The sequence below is a fragment of the Mustela putorius genome, unplaced genomic scaffold, assembly GCF_011764305.1.
Source record: "Mustela putorius furo isolate JIRA1106 unplaced genomic scaffold, ASM1176430v1.1 tig00537243_pilon_pilon_pilon, whole genome shotgun sequence".
Taxonomy (NCBI): domain Eukaryota; kingdom Metazoa; phylum Chordata; class Mammalia; order Carnivora; family Mustelidae; genus Mustela; species Mustela putorius.
The window spans coordinates 1,620,540-1,642,577 of NW_025422382.1; the positions used below are offsets into that span (position 1 = coordinate 1,620,540).

At 37.2% G+C, this 22,038-nt stretch overlaps 1 protein-coding gene across 1 annotated transcript in view; it reads left to right on the forward strand.

Moving 5' to 3' along the window:
• Positions 1–22,038, forward strand: part of UNC13C (unc-13 homolog C) — a 568,731-nt gene that overhangs the window by 177,137 nt on the left and 369,556 nt on the right. The window contains exons 6-8 of the mRNA XM_045073496.1: positions 17,067–17,145; positions 18,197–18,202; positions 19,330–19,401. Coding sequence (XP_044929431.1) covers positions 17,067–17,145; positions 18,197–18,202; positions 19,330–19,401 — 157 coding nt within the window. The remainder of the gene's footprint in view (positions 1–17,066; positions 17,146–18,196; positions 18,203–19,329; positions 19,402–22,038) is intronic.

A 22,038-nucleotide genomic window follows, 5' to 3' on the forward strand; every position in this document is an offset into this window, starting at 1 on the left:
ATCAATGAAAGACAAACAGGAAATGATGATAGAGTTCATAATTTAAAGTTGCTCTGCATGTAATCTGTTATCCTTAATCCAAAAATTACAATTTACTACTGGCATTCCATTTATATGATATTCGGTTCAGTTAGCCTATCAGGACAAGAAAGAGTTTTATATATGTGTTTATGATTTTTTGATTCTTCCCTCAAGATCTCTGATACTGAACATATAAAGAAAGTAGAATTTCCATTTTGAGTGTTCTCCAGTTGTTAAACAACCCTGCTGGATAAGGAAAAAGTCTGTGCCCCCAGAAGGAGGCAAGTTTATATTCTACATTATTCTTTCAGTAGAAGCCTGGCTGGCAGAAAAAAAAATGTAGGTGGAGAGAATAATCATTCGATAATTTCAACAATGCAAACACCACCATTCCAGGCTGTAGCTTTGGTATTGAACCAGCATATAATAGAAGACAATGATTTTGAAGAGGGCCATGGGTGTAGTAATTCATTTGATGAATATTACTGAGTAGCCAACTTTGCACTTCTTGATCGAAGAATATTGGGAGGAGGACAGACATAGTCCTTGGGTACTACAGATAGATTAGCAGATAGAGCATTAATATCATGAAGATTCACAGGTACAAAGTGAGTCAAACTTTACATAACCGAGACTCCTCTGATTACTCAAAATCCTCTACTACTTGCTCTTCAGCCTCCCTACTCATAGCAAATCAATTTCATCATCAGTCTATTTGTACTTTCTTCCCAGGGATGTTTATCAATGTTGTTTTATGAAGGTTTCAGGAAAGTAAAGCCAGAGGATATAATGCTGATGATCACAGAGAGAAACTTGTTGCATTTGTTAAAATTGCTCAAAGAGGCCTCTTGCTCTATAATAAACTGAAGTTGATTTTTTTTCTTTTAAAGAAGATATCACTTAGCTATATTAAAGTATAGTCAATGACGTCCTCTAGGATCCATTTCATATCACATTCTGAAATTTCTCCCCTACTCTTTACTCCCCAAAACATTATAAAGGACTGTCCAGAATTCCCAGCCCATAAAAACTTTGATTTGAATATATAGGCATTTTTGCCTCAAAGAGTGAAAGGAAATAAAATGGGGGAAATGGGGTCTCTTCAATAAATAGTGCTGGGGACACCTGGGTGGCTCAGTGGGTTAAAGCCTCTGCCTTCGGCTCAGGTCATAATCCCAGGGTCCTGGGATCAAACCCCGCATTGGGCTCTCTGCTCAGCAGGGAGCCTGCTTCCCCCTCTCTCTCTGCCTGCCTCTCTTCCTACTTGTGATCTCTGTCTGTCAAATAAATAAATAAAATCTTAAATAAATAAATGAATAAAGAGTGCTGGAAGAACTGGACGGCCACCTGCAAAAGAGTGAAACTGGACCACCACCTTTTACCATACACACAAATAAGCTCAGTGGATTCAGGGCCTAAATGTGAGACCTGAAACCATAAAACTCCTGAAGACACCATAGGCAGTAATATCTTGGAACATCAGCCTTAACAATGTTTTTCTAGCTATGTCTCCTAAGGCTAGAGAAACAAAAGCAAAAATAAACTATTGGGACTATATCAAAATAAAAGGCTTCTGCAGAGCAAAGGAAACCAATAACAAAACACAAAGGCAACCTACTGAATAGAAGATATTTGCAAATGACATATCTGATAAAGGCTTAATATCCAAAATACATGAACGCCTGCAATTCAACACCAAAAGATTATCAATCAAAAAATAGGTAGACCTTTAAAAGGGGGGGGGGCACCTGGGTGGCTCAGTGTGTTGGGCTCTTTGCCTTCATCAGCTTGGGTCGTGATCCCAGGGTCCTGGGATCAAGCCTTACACTGGGCTCTCTGCTCAGCAAGCCTGCTTCCCTTCCCCTCTCTCTCTCTGCCTGCCTCTCTGCCTACTTGTGATCTCTGTCTGTCAAATAAATAACAAAATATTTTTTAAAAATAGGCAGAGGACATGAATAAATATTTTTCCAAAGAAGTCATACAAATGGTCAATCAGATACATTAAAAAATGCTCAACACAACTAAGTGAAACCATATGATAACTGACTCTCTCTGCTTGACTTATTTCACTCAGCATAATCTCTTCCAGTCCCATCCATGTTGATACAAAAGTTGGGTATTCATCCTTTCTGATGGAGGCATAATACTACCATTGTATATTAGACCATATCTTCTTTATCTTTTCATCTGTTGAAGGGCATCTTGGTTCTTTCCACAGTTTGGCGACTGTGGCCATTACTGCTATGAACATTGGGATACAGATGGCCCTTCTTTTCACTACATCTGTATCTTTGGGGTAAATACCTCATAGTGCAATGGCAGGATCATAGGGTAGCTCTGTTTTTAATTTTTTAAGAGATCTCCACACTGTTTTCCAAAGTGGCTGCACCAACTTGCATTCCCACCAACAGTGTAAGATTTCCCTTTCTCCATATCCTCTCCAACACTTGTTGTTTACTCTCTTGTTAATTTTGGCCATTCTAACTGGTCTAAGGTGGTATCTCAATGTGGTTTTGATTTGAATCTCCCCAATGGCTAATGATGATGAACATTTTTTCATGTATCTGTTAGTCATTTGTATGTCTTCTTTGGAGAAGTGTCTCTTCATGTGGGCTCTGAGAAACAAACTGAGGGTTTTGGATGGGAGGGAGGTGGGGGGTTGGGTGAGCCTGATGGTGGGTATTAAGAAGGGCACATATTGCATGGAGCACTGGGTGTGCTGCATAAACAGTGAATTTTGGAACACTGAAAAAATTTAATTAAATAAAAATAAAAATACTGTACGAGTACAACAAAACAAAACAACAGCAACAGAAAAGATCTCAACATCACTCATCATCAAGGAAGTGCAAATCAAAACCACAAGATATCATCACCTCACCCTGTCAGAATAGCTAGAATCAAAAGACGAGAAATAACAAGGCTTAGTGAGAATGTGGAGAAAAAGGAACCTTCAAGCACTGTTGGTGGGAATGCAAATCGGCACAGCCTCTGTGGAAAACAGTGTGGATGTTCTTCAAAATATTACAAATAGAAGTGCCATATGATCCAGTAATTCCACAACTTGGTATTTACTCAAGGAAAACAAAAACAGTCACTCAAAGAGAGATATACAGTCCTGTGTTTTTTGCAGCATTATTTACATTAGCCAAGTCCATTGATAGATAGATTTAAAAGATGTGATATATATACACACACAATACAATATTATTTAGCCATAATAATGAAATTTTGCCATTTACAACAATGTGGGTGGCCCTAGAGAATATTATGCCAAATAAAATAAGTCAGAAGCTGAATTAATTTTAAATAAGCTCTAGAGCCTGCTGTACCACAGCTGTGTCTTATTTTACCTAATTACTGCCACCTTGCAAATATACACACGTTCTCCCTCTCTCACACAGTACTGTATGGGCATGGCCGTCTTTGTTTTATCCCACATTCTCCAATTCTATGATTATGTCCCTATAGTCATTCAAGCAAATTAAGTTTTAAGGTTAGAAGGGTCTCCTATAAATGGGGCAAGGTTTATATTTCTCTCCACTAAAATTATGATACGCACTTACTTCCTAAATAAAACATTAAAGTCCACCTCTTAAATGTATGGCTGAGTTTACAAGGAAGTAAGGGAAATCCTCATAATGACCTGGGAGTGCAAATCCGGGGAAGCAAAGTATCACCTGTCCTGGAGGCACCTGCTAATCTCAGACTAGATTTTTAACTTTAGCAGTATGCAGGCCACAAGAGAAAGGGGCCAGGGACCTCCAAAAATGAGTTTTTCTTGTGGAGTTTCCTACATAAAGCAGACCCAAGGAAGGCCCTTCCTGTAGTCATTTTTAAAAGAGGATAGAAAAACAGTCTCCAGTTTATTGAGGGAACAAGAATAATCTTGATAGCCGATTCAGACCAAATAGGAAGCAAGAAAGTTACAGGTCATGCTCACACTTATGTATGTTGATTGAAATCACTAAAGACAATATTAAATAGCATCCAGGAGTGTATAGAAGGATGATATATCATGACCGACTTAGGTTTATCCCAGGAATGCAAGTCTGATTTAACAGCAGGTAATCTATTTTATCTGAGTTGATTAAAAGAGAAAAATTATATGACCATTTCATCAGCTGGTAAAAAATCACTCAGTAAGATTGAAAACCCGTTAGTGGTTTTTGAAAAAAAAAAAAAAAAAATCCTAGTGAAGTAGGGGGAAAAAAGTCTTAACCTGAGGAATTTATATAACAAAAGCCTATAGGAAATGTCATTCCTAATAGTAAAAATAAAATTCACTTTAAGACTGGGAATAGAAAACATCTGTTCTCACTACCTCTATGCAGCATTGTTTTGGAGATTCTAAACAGCCTAATGAGAAAAGCAGAAGAAATAAGAGTGAAAACATTTGGACAGGGAAAACCAAACCTTCATTATTTGCAGATTATATAGTGCTCTAAATAGAAAACAAAAATTTCAAACAAATTACTAGTTTTAATAAACCCACTAGAATACTGGGTAGGCTTACTATAAAAAATTGCATTTCTCTATATTGGCAACAAAAAGTTAGAAATACAACTTTGGAAGAATTGACCATGTTAATAAGAGTGTAAGAACTATAGGACCCCTCCAGTGGATATTTGTGCTGCTTTTAGAAAAATACAAAACTTGAGATAGACCACCTTTATGGATAGGTTGACCCAAAGTAAAGATAATGAACTCTTAGTAAATGCATCTATAGATTCAACATATTTAAAATCTCCGTAGGTTTTTAAATTTAATTGAAAAGTTGATCTAAAACATTTATGGAAGACAAAGGGAATAATAGCTAATGCAGTTTTTTAAGAAAATAAACAAGGCAGAGGCACTTACCATACCAGATAACTAACTTATTTTTAATCTCTAGTAATTAAAATAATAGTGTTGAGGAAAGCAAGGCAATTAACTTCTAAAAATTCAAGATAATGTCCTCTGGAGAAGGAGAATAAAACTGAGGAGAGCTGAATAATATCAGAAATATTTTTTGAACTGAGTAATAAATATAAGTGTTATATATTGGTCCCTTACATTATTATGTAAATAAGTAATTTCATCCTAAAACAGCTTAAGTGACATATTAAAATAACTTTAATCCTAAAATAGACTTTATTTTACTGTTTTCTTTGAAACTTCTTAAATCTTAGACCCAGGAGATATTAAAGTGATTCCTAATTCTGATTCATCAGAGTACTGAAGGATTTTTTTTTAAGACCCAGATGTCATTGTTCTCTGTAGATTGATCTCTCTCTCTCTCTCTCGTTACAAAGGCATTCAGTTTATTCTCATCAGTATTCATAGATCTCTTTAATCAGAACCTTGCTAAAGCAGATCTTGGGTCAGGAGAATACGGTAATAGAAGTGTTGGTTGGTAATGTGATACTCTTTAAAAAAACAAACACCTACTTCTATTTTTTTTTTTTAACTCTGTAGATTATGGTGATGACCAGCCAATTAAGAGAACTATTAGTTTTCTCATTCCTCCTTCCCCGCCAAAGTAAGATTTTTTTTTTACACTGTCATACTAGATAGTCAGAAAGTCTCAGTTTGTATATTTCCATTGGCAAGGAACTCATTAAAGTAATTCTTCCAAGAACATTAGGTCCTCATTTTTCAAAAGCATTAATGAGAAACCAGTGAGATAACTTTTGCATAGCTCTTAGCATCGTGCTTCATACCTGACATACAGTGAAGACTTTATAAATATTGGTTGTTTCCAAGTTTATTGTAGTTATAGTTATCGGTGATGATTCACTTTCTGATTGCCTGTTATTTCCCCCAATTTGTCCTAGTTCTGATTTCTATAGTAATTGAAGGCAGGTCCTCTTTTGTCTGCCATAGTACTTGTTCTTGAAACATTTAAAATGTCTTGTCATGTCCTCTTTGATTTTCTCTATGTTTTGCAAATTATCTGTAGTTCTTACTGTCAGAAACTTAGCTGAGCTGGGAGAGAGAGCCGAGCTGCCAGGTGCTCAGAACATCCGATTAAAATAGCAAGTGGTGATGCAACATGGGGGCTTAAGGGGGTAGGAGAATAATAAATAAAACAAGATGGGATTGAGAGGGAGACAAACCATAAGTGACTCTTAATCTCACAAAACAAACTGAGGGTTGATGGGGGGAGGGGGGTTGGGAGAAGGGGGTGGGATTATGGACATTGGGGAGGGTTTGTGCTTTGGGTGAGTGCTGTGAAGTGTGTAAACCTGGCGATTCACAGACCTGTACCCCTGGGGATAAAAATATATGTTTATAAAAAATAAAAAATTTTTAAAAAAAGAAAATGAGCCCTAGAAGGTACATACTGTAATTGAGTTGTTAGAAGTTAGTCCCCAACACCTGACATTGTTCCCTCAAGCCTAACATTGAGAAAACCTTCAGGGGAATGTTTTAAGAGCTGTATTTTACATTTTCACTTCTGCAACTCGTCGTAATAAACCTAGGACCATTTGGTTGTTTCCGCTATAAAAAAAATATTTTTAATCACTGGAAGTACAAAATGTTACACCAGCATAGTAAATCCTTCACATTCCCTTTATTTCTTTAAAAAATTAAAAATGACATTAGCTTAAAAAAATAATATAAAGATAAATAATGAGGTAGTCAGCACTTCTGAAACCTTGTTTCAAAGGAACAAGGGTTTGAAAGAAAGAGCCTGCTTAAAGTGTTAAAGAGCATTATGGAGCATTAAGAGGTCAAATGCCCAGGAAAGGAGAAAGTAATTTAGTGGATACAAAGACTCTCCTTGACAATGAGGCCATTTGTACTTTAAAATATTACAGTGGTTTGAATTGGGAATTCTACCAGAGTTCATAAAGCAGAATGAAGGGGTTGGAAAAGAAAATGGTGAAACCACTTAAGTCAAGACCCTCATTAAGGAATCCATTAAAGAGCCTAGGGTTAATTCAACCATCTTTTTAGACCATCTGTCTCCTTTACCCTCCTCTAATCCCCCATGAGCCGCACTGCCAGACTGGTCTTCTTCGAACATCCTTTGGTCATGTTAGTCTTGTGGGCATGAACTACAGGAAGGTGGAAGCAGCAGTTTTGTTCAAGATGAATGGAAGATGGGAGAGAATGCAGATGGGGAGACTGATCATTACAAGGTCCACGAAAAGAATTCTCGGCCTCGGGGCATCTGGGTGGCTGAGAGGGTTAAAGCCCCTGCCTTTGGCTCAGGTCATCATCCAGGGGTCCTGGGATCGAGTCCCACATCAGGCTCTCTGCTCCACGGGGAGCCTGCTTCCTCCTCCTCTCTCTCTCTGCCTGTCTCTCTGCCTACTTGTGGTCTCTGTCTGTCAAATAAATAATAAAATCTTAAAAAAAAAAAAAATTCTCGGCCTAACAATAAGACTTATGACCAAATTGGGGTGATCCAAATATAAAGGAAGGTGTAATTGAGGAGAGGATCTGAGGATGACAGAAGAGAGACTGGGCTGAGAAAGAAAATGGACAAATACTAACAAAGATCAATGCCTCTTGTATATTAGAAGCAGAGAAGGAAGGATCGCAGTGATGATCTGGAGCCCTAAGTATTTCTAGCTTTCTGCCAGTCAGCTGCAGCTCAGTTTCAATAGCCCTAAAATACAAGAATGTGGGAACATTCCATTTCTTACGTCGCTTGAGGCTTACAACTCAGATTAGCTGTTATTTAGGATTTTAAACCTCTGGGACCAGCCAAATGGTGATAGTATTAAAAATCGTGAAATAAAAATGAGACATCCAAAAGAATTTGCAGAGAAAATAATTGATCCTAAAATGGATGTCTTGGCTTAAAACTGCTGACAGGTTTGTGGAAATATTCAAGAACATTTAATTGATACCCACTGTGTTCCAGGCACTCAGCAGAATAAACATGCCTCTTGCCTACTTCAGTAAAATAACTTTGTATACAAATTTACTGCCTGAATTCGAGAAAGAGCAAAGGAGGGAAAGCAAGCCAGTGGAAGAAAAACCGCTTAAAAATGATGGGCACTTCAACATGTCAGTTCACTGTTTTATTAATGCATGCCAGGGAGAGGGAGAGAAAGAAGATATGAATATTCTGTACTCTGTTTACATCTCATTTTCCTCTTCTCAGATGTTAACAGGATTGTCCCACTGTACAAAACTTTATATATTTGTCATACAGCCATATCCTCTGAACTCAAGCCAATTATTTCATCTCTTGCTCAACAAGAGAGTTAGTGATCACTGCAAGGCAAGAGGAACTATGGCTGTAGTGGTTTTATGGAGATAGAGCATGTTGGTGTCTAACAGAGTTTCCACCAAAGGATCCATCAAGGGTAGTGTAGAGGACTCTCTGTGATTCCCATAAAGACAAACATTCTACATTACGGCCACAGTTAAGAGAATCCAGGAGGTAATGAAGAGAAGATGGAGGAGACTGGAATGATTAGTACTGAGGAGGAGCTTTGTGCTTTGAGTTTTATTTCCATTTTGAGATAAGGCTTAGAAAATTGAGAAGATAAAAGTAGTGTTTTTCAAAGATTAGAATTAATAGGGAAAAAAGCGACTTGGTTGGGGCATCTGTGAGACCCTTGTCTGATAGGAAGTTGACTAGCTGGGACCAGGATTGTAGATGAGTGTGGGACAAGGAATGATCTCTGCCAACAACCATCATCACCAGAGCTGAGGTGCTACACAAAAGGGATTGGCAGAGGAAAGAAGTCTAGACCAAAACTGAGTCCAAAGAGAATGTTAATAGAGCTCAGAGCAGAATGTAGAGTATAATCACAGCTTTCATTTTTGCCCTTCTTTTTCTTTAATTCTTCAAGTAGATAGCTACCTATAATGTCCTGAGTGCCAGAAACTCTGCTACAAATTTATTCCTTAGTTTGGAGGAATATAGACAGACCCAGGGGAGCAGTGAGGCAGGATATGTTTGGTCAATTTCAATAATGTCCCTGCCGACACTAGTCTATAATAATTACTACCAATAATAGATAACCTACTTTAATATAATATCTCAGTGCTCCCCAGAATGCTACAGACGCCGTCATTATTCCATTTTCCATATAAGATAACTGGGATTCATAAAAGTTAAAACAATATTTACTGGTCTAGTAACAAGACTCCTTGTCTTCTTCTTTTTTTTTTTTTTTTAAGATTTTATTTATTTATTTGACAGACAGAGATCACAAGTAGGCAGAGAGGCAGGCAGAGAGAGAGGAGGAAGCAGGCTCCCCGCTGAGCAGAGAGCCTGATCCGGGGCTCGACCCCAGGACCCTGGGATCATGACCTGAGCTGAGGGCAGAGGCTTTAACCCACTGAGCCACCCACGGGCTCAGACTCCTATCTTCTTCCAATGAGAAAACTCTTGCCAGCTAACTCACTTCAGTGTGAGGTCACTGACTTTCTCTTTGGTCCTCAGGCTTTGGTCTTGCTTTTTTCAGGTACTCTTTCAAAGATAGGAATCTTAGTTTTTAAGTCAAGATGATGGTTTATTTAATAGCCAATCTCTCTGGTGTCAAGGCCTGTTCGCTTGAACCTCTACCTTTTATTCTTCCTGCTCCATGTCGGAGTTAGCCCCAGGGCAGTAAAGATGACTAAGATTTGTCATTTTTTTGAAACATATGTTCTAGTGGGGACATCCATGCAAACAAATAAACAGAAAGTAGTTTTACAGAGGTTATAACAGAAGACTTAGAACAATTATTCTCAAAGGTTTTTCTGTTTCACCCCTACAATGGCTGAATTACGGAAGCAGCCAAAGTGTCCATTGATACATTGATAGATGAATGGATAAAGAAGATGCAGTGTGTACACACACACACACACACACACACACGAATATCATCTAGGCCTAAAGAATGGAATCTCGCCATTTGCAACAACAGGGATGGAGCTAGAGAGTACAGCCAGCGAAATCGGCCAGTTAGAGAAAGACAAATACAATATGATCTCACTAATATTGGAATTCAAGAAACTAAAGAAATAAAGGGGAGGAAAGATGGGTGGGAGACAAGCCAAAAACAACCTGAGTCCTAACCGTAGAGAACAAACTCGTGGTTACCAGAGAGGAGTGGGGTGTGTGAAGGGGACGAAGAGTGCGTTTATCATAATAAGCGCTGAGTCATGGATGGGACTAGATTACTGTGTTGTACACCCGAAGCTAATGTAACACTGTACCTTAACTATACTGGAATTAAAAATTAAAAAGCATTTCTGCTCCAGTTCACCTAAAAAGTATGCCTTCCTCTATTAGCAATAAATATTTGTCTTTGAATCCACACAGCTGCTGAGAAGCCCATGTAGAGGCCAGCAGTTATGGTTTGCCCCTCGCCTCGTCCACCCATGACCCAGTCCCTCCCACTGAGAATTCCTGATGTTGTGCTTATAGAGAGGCACAGTTAATTGAGATGGGGAGGAGGTACCTTAAAATTACATTCAAATTTTATTTAAGAGAGGTAAGTGTGAGCCTGTGCCACTCGCAAGGAGGCCAGTAGCAGCAGAGGAAATTGTGGAGTGAAAACAGGCAAGGGGAAAGAGTATGCGGAATCTGGGGATCTACAAAGGCATTCAGGATGAGTGGAACAAGAAAGTAGAGGGAGAACTCAGAGGAGAGGACACTGGAGGGGCAGTCCTACCTTGCTGAAGTGAAAAGGAATTTGTTCTCTATCTTGGAAGCAGTAAGGGATGTTGAATATGAAAAAGATATCTTTAGATTTGTATTCTGGAAAAGAGCTGTTGGCAATTAAAAAAAATGAGCTGACAAAAAAAAAAAAAAAATCTAAGAGATGAGCTAAAATAGTAAGGCCTGAAATAGAGCTCTATCAGTGTGGGGGTTCAGGAGGGAGATGCCAAAAGTACTATATTTTATCAATCCTACAACATACATTTTTATACCTTGTAAAATATCAAGATGCACCTAATCGATGGTATCTTAAAAGCATTGGTAATGCTTACAATTACAAGAGTTTCATTGTCTGTACGTTTATAAGTGTAGTTAAAAGTGTCCTGGGAGAGCATTGTGATTTTGTTCTTGCAGATGGTATGGGCTGGATAATTGCATTTTCTTAATGTTTTAGTCCAGAGAAAACTCAGGATGATTTGAGGAAGACTGGGAGAACTCTTGATCTCCTTCGAAGATCTAGGTGAGATTGAGAGCCTACCAAAATCAGTATCTGCAGCAGAGCTGCCCACTTCTTGGAATAAAAGAAATAATAACGAAGGGCCATTTTATAAAATGCTACATTGCCATTGCTCTTGATGGCTTACAAGACCATAATTTGGACACAGACCAAGACATTGACAATTCTGTGTTGAAGAGTCATTTTAAGCAGCTGGACTCTGACTGAGAAACTTAAGGAATAATCATTTATTTTGTTTATATTTTTATTTTCATGTATAGAGAAATGATAATATGACACATCTGTGCCATGGATGAAGTCAATTTAAGAGGGTCCTTTGAATAAATACACAATTTAAATTCTACTCGCTAAGAAAACACAGTGTCAAAGATTAATTTGATTTTCCTCGACATATAAATATATAATGCTGCATCTTATGACAGATGGTGTGTTAATTGTGATGAAATATAGTATCAAAAAATCTTTAGAAACTGGTGATTAATTGGATGTGGGGAGTGAAACATCCAATTACACAGACACAAATACTCACTCAGTGTTGACAATAATAAAAATAAAAAGGTGAAAAAAGGAGAACAGAGAATATCCTGAATAATGGATTCTAATACGGAGAGGTAAATACAGTTCATAATGATCATGAGGCTAATTGTTAAAATGTATGTAACATATATGACTGTAATAAAAAAAGTTACTGTATGTCTACCATTAAGTAACTAAATAAATCCAAAGATTTGTTTACTAAAAGTCTGAAAGAGGAGAGCTGTATTACAGGAGAGGGATTTAGAGTGATTCATTATTAATCTTTTACATTGCCTTAGTGTTCCATAATGCTAAAAAAGATTAATTACATAGCCCTGCTCAATAATTGTCTTGGAAACACAGAAATAAACAGAAGCACTGTGATCTGTTTGTATTTTACTTCTTTCTTAGGCTTATGGTCTTCAATTAATTTAATAACTCCTTTGCATATAAAGAGAGTCTACTAATTTTCTGATTTCTAATGGCTATTAGATAGTCTATGAATATTGCCAATTAACCAAATAAACCATCAGCTACACACTTATGGAAACAGCACACTTCTCAGAGTTCTTTTCCAATCAATGTATAGTCAGTGTATTATCACTAATTTTGGATTAATTATTAATATATTAAAATAAACCTTACGTCTTCTACCTTAGATATCAGATTGTTTAACAGTTATAGATTATATATCTTTTAGGTAATTTGTGTTGTGTTTGTTCTATAACAAGACAGTTAGCTGAAGAGTCAAAGTAAATATTCAATTTTATTAAACTCAGCAAACTTAATTATCCAAAGAACTAAGAAATAAAAGTATGAAAAATATGAACTATGTAATATAAGACATAATGAACTAGAATATATCACAATTTATGAAATTGTATCCATTTTTCATTCTTTAAATTTTACCCTGTTTGTTTATTTATTTATTTATTTAAAGTGCACTTCCCTTAAAATAGGCATAGAGCCTAACATAGGACGTGAACTCACAGCCTGGAGATCAAGACCTGAGTCAGATGCTTAACTAACTTAGCCTCCGAGGCATCCATTTTCTCGGTTTGATTTGATGATTGACTTTCCAAATATTTCTGTAGATCTGATGTTTTCATCTGATTTGTAATGCCTATGGTCTAGGGAGAACTCTTTTTCCCTAGGGAGAACTCTTAAATAGTTGAAGAGGAACTGCTTGGGGAGGATTGGGACTATTTTATTCAATGATACAGTGTTTCTGATATGAAGATAATAGTGTCTTGGAATACAGTGAAAGCATTTCAAATAATGGTAACAGTTCTAGAGTAACTGGGATAAACATTTTATATCTTCCTAAAAAAGGAAAAATGTATATATGTGTGCCTGTTACATGTGTGTTTAGACATGCATATATGTTACACACATGCATATGAACATACATACATATACACACATCTGTACACATATACACACACATAATAGGCACACATACATACATTTTTCCTTTTTTAGGAGGAATGCACGAAACATGAGGTTTCAGGTAACACTGTCTTTCAGTGCAAATCAAGCCCTGCCATAGTTGCTTTTGTTTCATTAAAAGTAAAATAGGAAGGATTAGTTTTAATCCTCGGTTCATATTATTGTTCTAAATATGAAATGATCTAAGTGTATAAGCAGTAGGATATGATAAGCCCTAGAGTTTGGGTTCAAATCCAGACACTGCTATCTGTGATTTAGACTAATTATAAGAATGATTCTAAACAATTCATTCATCCATTTCCTCCTTGAATAATTATGCCTCTACTTTACTGATTTTTTTTTTTTGAGAATAAAATGAGGACTATATGTAAAGTTTGATTCTATTTGTTAGCATTACATCTGGCTACTGGTAAGTACCAAATAAATATTGATTGTTAGCTAGTTTGCTGCGGGTGGTTAGCAATGGCTTTTAATCAAATCACTTATACCAAAAAGGACTGAAATCAGACCACTTCTTCCCTAGAATCAGATCTCACCCCTGGAGTTTTTTGTCTGGTGTTGCCTGTCTTGATGACTCTCCCTGAGCTCTTCATCCCTGAGCCTAGCTAGTTTCTTCTAGATTTTAACTGATTTCCTTGAACTTGACTTTTTGCTTAGAAGGTCAAAGACTTATTTATCTATTGATACTTCCGGTCTTCACTATTTTTTAATTTAATTTCTCCCAGATGTCTCTTGGTTAGGAACACTTTCAATAATATTTACAAAATGTTTTGCAGTTGTATGGACCTCTATAGTATTAACCAAGCACTTCACTCTTGAGGTAAGGCCATTAGGGAAACCATTTCTAAAGCTCAGATCTGCAATGAAAGTTTTACTATTACTTGAGGAATAAACAAATGAAAGTATATGTTTATACAAATGCCTTATAGTAATAATGAAAAGGAAAAGTATAAGGAAACACAACATGATTTTGAGTATTTTTAAGGCTGTGAAGACTAAGAGAATAATTTTATTGCATAGCAATTTTACAATTACAAAATATAGGTTTGATGAAATTAATGACAGACTCAGGACAGAGATAAATTTTGGATACAGGTCTTCTAACTTGGGGTCATTATTCTATAATGCTCAGGTTTGGCCTGGGTCCATGGCTATCTCTGTTCTGATGAAGCAAGCTAAGGAGTAAGTATAAGACCCAAGAAAATACATGTGTGTAATGGATTCCTGAATTAGTGAGTGTGTAAGTTTGCTCAAAATTCTAGGTGCTCTTAGGAATTTGAATTAAGTTTGTGAGAGGGAAAACAAATCATTAAAGAAAGTGACCCATCTATATATTACATTTTGTAGTTTATAAATCACCTTGTTAACCGTTACCACAATTGACTATTGTTTTTTTTTACATAGTTATTAAAGTCACATTATTTAGCAGTCAAAACATTTCAGAAAATTCAAAGGCAGCTAGTTAGTATGATTGCCATGTAGTGGCGGAAAGACATTTATTAATTACACTTTATGTCATTATTAATTTTCTTCATAAGAAACCACTTGGAATCAGAGCCTTATATTGGAGCAAATGAAACTCAAAAGGTCCTTCTAGAAACCCACTAGCATAGCCCTTTTCCCATGAATGTGATGTTTGGGATGCAGCAGAATCAAGCATGAACTGGCAGGGAGAGGGAAAAACTATGGAAAGAGAATAAGAGGAAAGCAAGAAGTTACACTGTTGGAGTAGCTGGCTCACATTCTTAAAATGGGTGTTGAAAAAAAAGAGTTTCCCTTTTCCCCTACTTGATGGTGGTATTTCTTATAGTTCCTAAGGGCATACTGCTAATGATTGTTTTTGTGATCTCAGTCTTGATATTTGACTGTCATGACTACCACTGTCACTGGCCCAGAGAGTGTCAGTTGGCTTTATTCGGGATAATGATGGAAGCTGTGTGAACTTTTGTAGAGTCCGTGGTAGACGGGATCTCAAGTGCCCTCTGTACCACACATATTTGCACCCATGCTATCTCCCCTCCCGGTTTCTTCTGTTGCTTTTCTCTCATCTGTCTTGATCTCTGCCCCACTGTTTTTGGGTTTTGTTTGTTTGTTTGTTTTTAAGATTTTATTTATTTGTTTGACACAGAGAGAGAGAGAGAAAGAGATATCACAAGGAGGCAGAGAGGCAGGCAGAGAGGGGGAAGCAGGCTTCCTGCTGAGCAGACAGTCTGATGTGGGGCTTGATCCTAGGACCCTGGGACCACGACCTGCCAAAGGCAGAGGCTTAACCCACTGAGCAACCCAGGCACCCCTCTCTGCCCCACTGTTACCCTTTTCCTGTGTTCTATGAGCCAACCTAAAGATAACTTCTTGTTAAAATTCATGAACTGAAGTATAATTTGTTCACCATTGACATCCTTCTTACACATGTGCGGTGGTTTTCCTTGCTCACATGTATTACTGGATTTGATCTTCCCTTTGAGTCATGCATGTTATAACATTACTATTTATTATCATTCTATCCTTATTAATACTTCTATTATTTCACATGAGTTGTATTATAATTTAGTGAATTATCCAATATCATCAAGCTAGTGACCGATGCAACTAGAAGTATTAGAGTTAAGACCATGGCTGCTAAGAAAAATCCAATAAGGCGAAACTTCTCCTGAATTAAGCTAAGCAGCAGGAGCAAAGGGACCATCTCTGTGTCACAGAAAAACTGGACTGTGAGATGCTGTTGTGGCCTGTTACAGTAGCAGAGCTGTCTACCTAATACCCCAGACTTTCAGTTGTGTGTTCCTAGTGAAAACAGTTGACCCTAAGCCAGAGTTAAGCAGGAGTTTTGTAGGTCAGATAAGCATAGGAGAAGCTGTTCATAAGTGACTTGAGCTCCTTTTTGGTGATAGGAAATGACTAGCTCAGATCCAGCAAAAATCAAATTCAATGTATTGAACTCATTTTAATAAACAAAGATAAATATATTTTAAGATTATTTTAAATTGCAGAAATGGCAATGTTTAGTAGAAAAACGTTGGCTATTACTGAATTTATAACGTAATGAGACTCCTCCCCCCTTTTTTTTCCCACCAAGTATCAGTCCACAAAGGTAATTCTGGTTCTATTCGATTTAATGAATATCATTCTATATATTTTCTGTACATATGTAAATGCACACGGTATTCTATTAAATTTACTAATAGGCAAACTTGGTTTGTTGGTATTTTTTTTTCATTTAACATACTGTGAATATTTTTCATTTATACACATATATATTTAACTCATTTACTTTGATTATTACGTTCCTTCCATTGGATAATATAATTCATTCAAGAAATATTTAGGTTACCCAACTTTTATTGCTATTACAAAAATAAATGTCACAGTGGATTTCCTTATACAATAAATCAATCTCTTATTGGCATTTTTCCGTGGGATAAATTCAAGTAAGTGAAAATTCTGGTAACCACCACATATATTTTACATGCAGCTATGGTTCTTTGAGGTACCACTTTGGGGTTTAATCTGTGAAGATGTAAAATATCAAAAAAGAATGATACTTTTACAAATACAGGTAACTATTTTACTATTGAGGACCAAACTTACGCCTTACACTGACCATGGTTTTGTTCTATCTCTTCTTGGAGATACAAAGTTTCATATAAGAAACCATTTTTTAAAATGTTCTCTGTGATATTGACAGAATGTCTTGGTTTGTATATCAATCCAAGCCAGGGATATTTTAAAGTTTTAATGTACAGAACTATCCAAGAATACAAGTGAGCACTTTGGTAGCTGGAGTCTTTCTCCTTTTCCCTGGGTGAAGTCTTAGAGGCTGGATCGTTCTTATTTTGTGAACCAGTTGAAAAGCATGGTATACATTTCATCTTTTTCACAGCCTTTTTACCATGAATGGGGGATTTTTTTTTTTTTCCTTAAAGGAAGTATGTTTCCCATTGGAATCATTCCTGTTTTTCCTTTCAGGGCTGGCCGAGGACTTTATGGCATTGACAGTATGCCAGATCTCCGCAGGAAAAAAACTTTGCCTATAGTGCGAGATGTGGTAAGTCACTCCTGTTTCATTCTCTGATTGCATGTGTCCCCATTTTCTTCATTAGCTGTCATTTTGGCCTTCTCATTAAGTGCCTTGCCTGTATTTCATAGAATAAAATATATAAGATGCTGGATTCTACCAAGTATTGCATTTATCATTTCTTTAAAATCTTTTAGATGAATGAGATAACTCCAACCTTCTGACAGCTTTTTTTTTTTTTAAGCTTTCCTTCCCACCCATCCACACCCCCAGTGTGGGACTTGAACTTATGACCCCAAAATCAAGAGTTGCATGCTCTACCTACAGAGCCAGACAGATGTGCCTTGACAGTTTTTTATATTGGTTGAAATTACAAACTGAGTTAAAATGACACTGTAATTGAGCAGAAAGTCACACAGCATGCCAAGTGAGCTGCTGCAGCTGGGCTTTGATATGTACAATGTTGCAGCAGATAACATTAACCAATTCTTTATTTTCTTAAAATCTAGTCACATTAATAAGTGATTCCACTGTCTAAGGAAATCTATGGCTCCCAAGTTATTTAAAACTTTATAAAGCCAGAACATAACTTTCAATGACTCAAACTCTCCTATAACAAAATACACAGGGACCACATGAAGATGCAAAGAATATAATGGTGTGCATTAGATTCTAAAAACAAATCACCTACCAGCATGTTTTTTATTATCTCAGTTGTCTTCACATTTTTTTCTGGAAGCATATTCTTAGTAGTTTATGACATAAAAATTTGTTTTATCCAAGAGAAATAGAAATTTCCCTTTTGCAACATTGTATACAATTTCTTATATCAGCAATTTTTAATTTTGCTATGAAAACCATCATGTGAAAACCATCACTTTGGCTTTAAATTAGGAAAGGTAAAATCTTGATTGGAAAGATACTGAAAAGCATGACGTGCCTGTATAGCTCATATTTCTGTCACTATAGTGCAAACATTATTTTAAAGTGTTAAGTTTATTTTAACATCATTATGCTCTTCTCACATTTCTTATCTCTAATTTTTTTATGCTTTGTTTCTTCTGACACTTGGAATATTCAGGCTATGGTAAGTGATTTTCAATTTAATATTTTTCATACTTAATATACACTGCACTTATTCTTGGGATAAAAGAGGACAAGATGGGGAAATAAAAAAAAAAAGAGAGATAGGAATAAGAAATTTAGTTTCTCCAAGTATTTAACCTCTAGTTCAATTCTGAAAGATACACCAAATTATATATCCAACAGGTGTCAAAACAGACTAAAATAGAATACAGACATAATTTTAAAGATAATAGTTGTCAGAGTTGGAAGATCATCTTGGGTAAGTCATTGGAGAGGTAATCCCTATATAGGTTTACATAGTCAGGGTGGAGATGAGTGGACAGTGACTTTCTCACTCAGCACTGTACTGAAGTTTTATCTAAGTTTATGGCTTTGTCCTCCATGGAGATAGATTTAAGACTGGGTACAGAATACCATTATGACTTCCATTTGCTCCAGTGGAATAACATACTGAACATTCCTATGTAAAACTTCTGACTCTAAAGTTCTTGACAGCACTGCTGAGTGCAGTATATCACACACATTTCAGGTAAGAGCAACATAATGGTTCTATTTTATGGTGGGGGAACTAAAGGGACTTTTAATTAAAATCACTGTATTTAGCAGCATTGCATTAAGAAAACCAATCTGGGTATAATGCTTTTCAGTTGATAAAGTGAACACTTAGAAAAAATATCCTGGTTAGAGATGAAAGAATGTTCTAGGGGATTGTGAACAATTCAAGAATCATCTAACCTCAGTGTTGTGCTTCATGGCCATGACACAGAGCCTGCGGCTCTGTACCAGTGCCCATGTTTTATGAAGGAATGTGATCATGATCACCTTGGGAAAACCAAAGTTACAGAAGCCTCCTGTTAGCCTGGAAACTTGGAGCTGCCTTTCTGGGCCTCAGTTTTGTCATCTGCAAAGTGTAGAGGTTGGGTTCAACAATAGAAAGGGACCTTTTCAGCTTTGATGTTCCACGATTCCATATTCTGGATGAACTTGCCGACTCTTCAAAATGGCAGGTCCCTATTGGCTAAAACGAGCAATGATCATCTGTATTCTTAACTTTTTCACATGCTGCTGAGCTGTGTGTTCATGGCAGCCACATTGTGTGCCAATAACTCCTAATTCTGTTTATTTTAGACTCTGGCTGCCCGGAAATCTGGACTCTCCCTGGCTATGGTGATTAGGACATCACTAAACAATGAGGAACTGGTAGGTGCAGAGTCAATTACTATGTATTGATCATAGTTCAGTGGAGAGTGATTCTGATCAAGCCACTCAGTCGTGATGTTGATCCCCAAATTCCAGAAATAACTGGGAACATGGGGAAAGTCTGACCTTAAACAAATTTCCTCAGGACCTCAGCTTCACTATTGTACAGATGATCCTCTGCTGATGCAATATCCGTGTGCCTATCCATCTTTACAAATGCTAGTCCATCCTCACACATTTTATCTGTAATTCTCCCCCCGAGAAAAGTCCTACTATGTGTTCATAAGGTTCAAGTTTTGCCTCCTTTCCGGGGCTGACCCCAGATGTCTTCCTCCTCTTCTGACTGAATTTTAAGTTTCTTCCTCTGTGCTCTTCTAGCCTTTTATCATGACCTCCATCGTGTAGTATGACATGAATGAAGGTTGCTTGGGGCGAGTCCCATCTGTACAGTTAAAACTAGCATTGTTCTACTTGACAAATTTTCTAATTTCTCTGAATCTGATTTCTCTCATCTGTCTAGTGAGGTCATAAGACAAATTATGAAGGGAGGGGAAATGTGTTTAACACCGGCATAGCTTAGAGTATAGTAGAAAAGAATAAATGCAAGGTGCTGGTTTTATTATTTTTGTAAGCAGTCAATTTTGTTATTTTGCATAAACCTTTCCTTTAGAGGCTGATATTCTTAAGTGTAACACCATATCTTGTTTGTTTTTCTTCGTAAATACTTTGATCCCTCTGCTTAGTCTGATGTGAGGTAGATACTTTGAAAGAACCAACATGATTAGAAAATACAAGTAGGCTGCAGATATCTAGGTCAGGGATTCTTAAATTTGGTTCATTACAATCACCTGTGAGAGCTCTAAACCATGCAGATGCCTGGGTCTCACTCCTAGTGATTATGATTTAATTGGCTTCAGATGTAGTCTGGGTACAAGGGTTTAAAAAAAAAAAAAGTTATCAGGCAATTCTAATATGCAGTGGATATTGTGCCCTGGTAACTCCTTCCTTCCCAGCCACTCTACTGGGCTACAAATAGAGACAAGTTATGTGTCCTCCCTTAGGAGAACTCATATATACTCTACCTCTCCCAATTTTAGTGGCTTTATCTTTCCTGTAGAATAAAAATTTGCCAGTAATAATACTTGCATTAAATTTCCATACACTTGGCATTTAACACCATTATTTATATGTATGTTTCATATTTTCTTCTTCGTGTCATTGTCTTCTTCCACCCAAAACCAAACCTTTCCTAGGTCTCTGTTAGCAAATTCCCCCAACTCCTCATGCACATCCATGCTACAGTATATGCCCATCTGAATGTCTAGGTGCTACAGCAAGTTAAAACTTTTCCTGTTGTACCCAAGGATTAAAAAATGTGGCTTCTTTCCCAAGGGTCTTATCCTTATCTAGTAGCTTTATGATGCTATGTACTATTTGAGTAAAGCTTGGATACAAGAGAAATTAAACATCCTCTGGCGTGTGAGAAACCCCCATAATGCTTGCCTATTCTTGAAGTATTTCGTCTTTTCTTTTGAGGGAGTAATCAAGGTTGAGGGTTTTTATGATTAAACTCCTCTACTACTCCTTTTGAAAAAAAAAAAAAAATTAAAATCGGTGTTTGGTCTGAGCCACAAATACTCATTCCTCTGAAAAGTTAATAGGAACAAGATGGAAAGAAGAATGCTACTCCATTTTCTGAGGCCCTGAACAGGGAGCATACTCTTTCTTTATGGTTAAATTAGTTATCGATCTACTTTTCATCCACTTAAAAATACATAGTATTTCTTTAGTTTCAGAAGACCTGTGTAAGACTTTTCTGTGTGGGTGTTGGGTGGATAAATGGAGTTTCAATTCCCTCTAAAACTCATAAAGCCCATTTCTCCAGGGCCCATGTTCAAAAAGTAAACGAAAGATGACTTCTGCACAACGGGCATATTAAATGTCACTGTTGACAAGCGGTCACATTAAGTCCTTACATGGACAACTACGCAAATGCTGAAGCAAATAATGTCCACTTTTCCATGCTGGAAGTCTTCCCAGGCACCCTCAATGTGAAAGCATGAAATGTGTGTCTTTATATGAAGGAAAACGGCTTGGTCATGTAGAAAATATCAAATGGTAGCAGATCTATTTTAATTAAAGAGGTATATGGTAAAATGTCCAGTCAGCTCTTGCACAGCAGGGCAGGGCTCTAAAGTCTGATGTAAGGTGACCGTGGGCTAGCAGACACCGCCTCCAATGATGCTCTGTGAGCAGTGGGGGAAGCATGCCAGGTAGCCCAGACATCACCACTTTCACCTCACCCACCGGGAGCTACTGGGGCTGATTGGAAATCTCAGTCTAAAGAGCCCCTAAGGACCATAGTTTCTGAACATTTCTATCTGGCCTAATAGCTCAGGAAGGGGTAATGATCTAGTCCCCATATAATAGTAGTCTTCCTGACACTGTACTACCCAGCTTTGGGCTTGTTGTCACAGAGTGATAGTTTCCTACGTGTAGCCCCCAACAGAGGGGGCAATCCAAGTAGAACTGTTTAGTAAGTCAGATATAAACTAAGTGTGTACTGTGTCAGGCATTGTTTCAGATTCTGGAAATGAGACCTTGAACAACCCTGCTATAAATCCCTGCCATCATGAA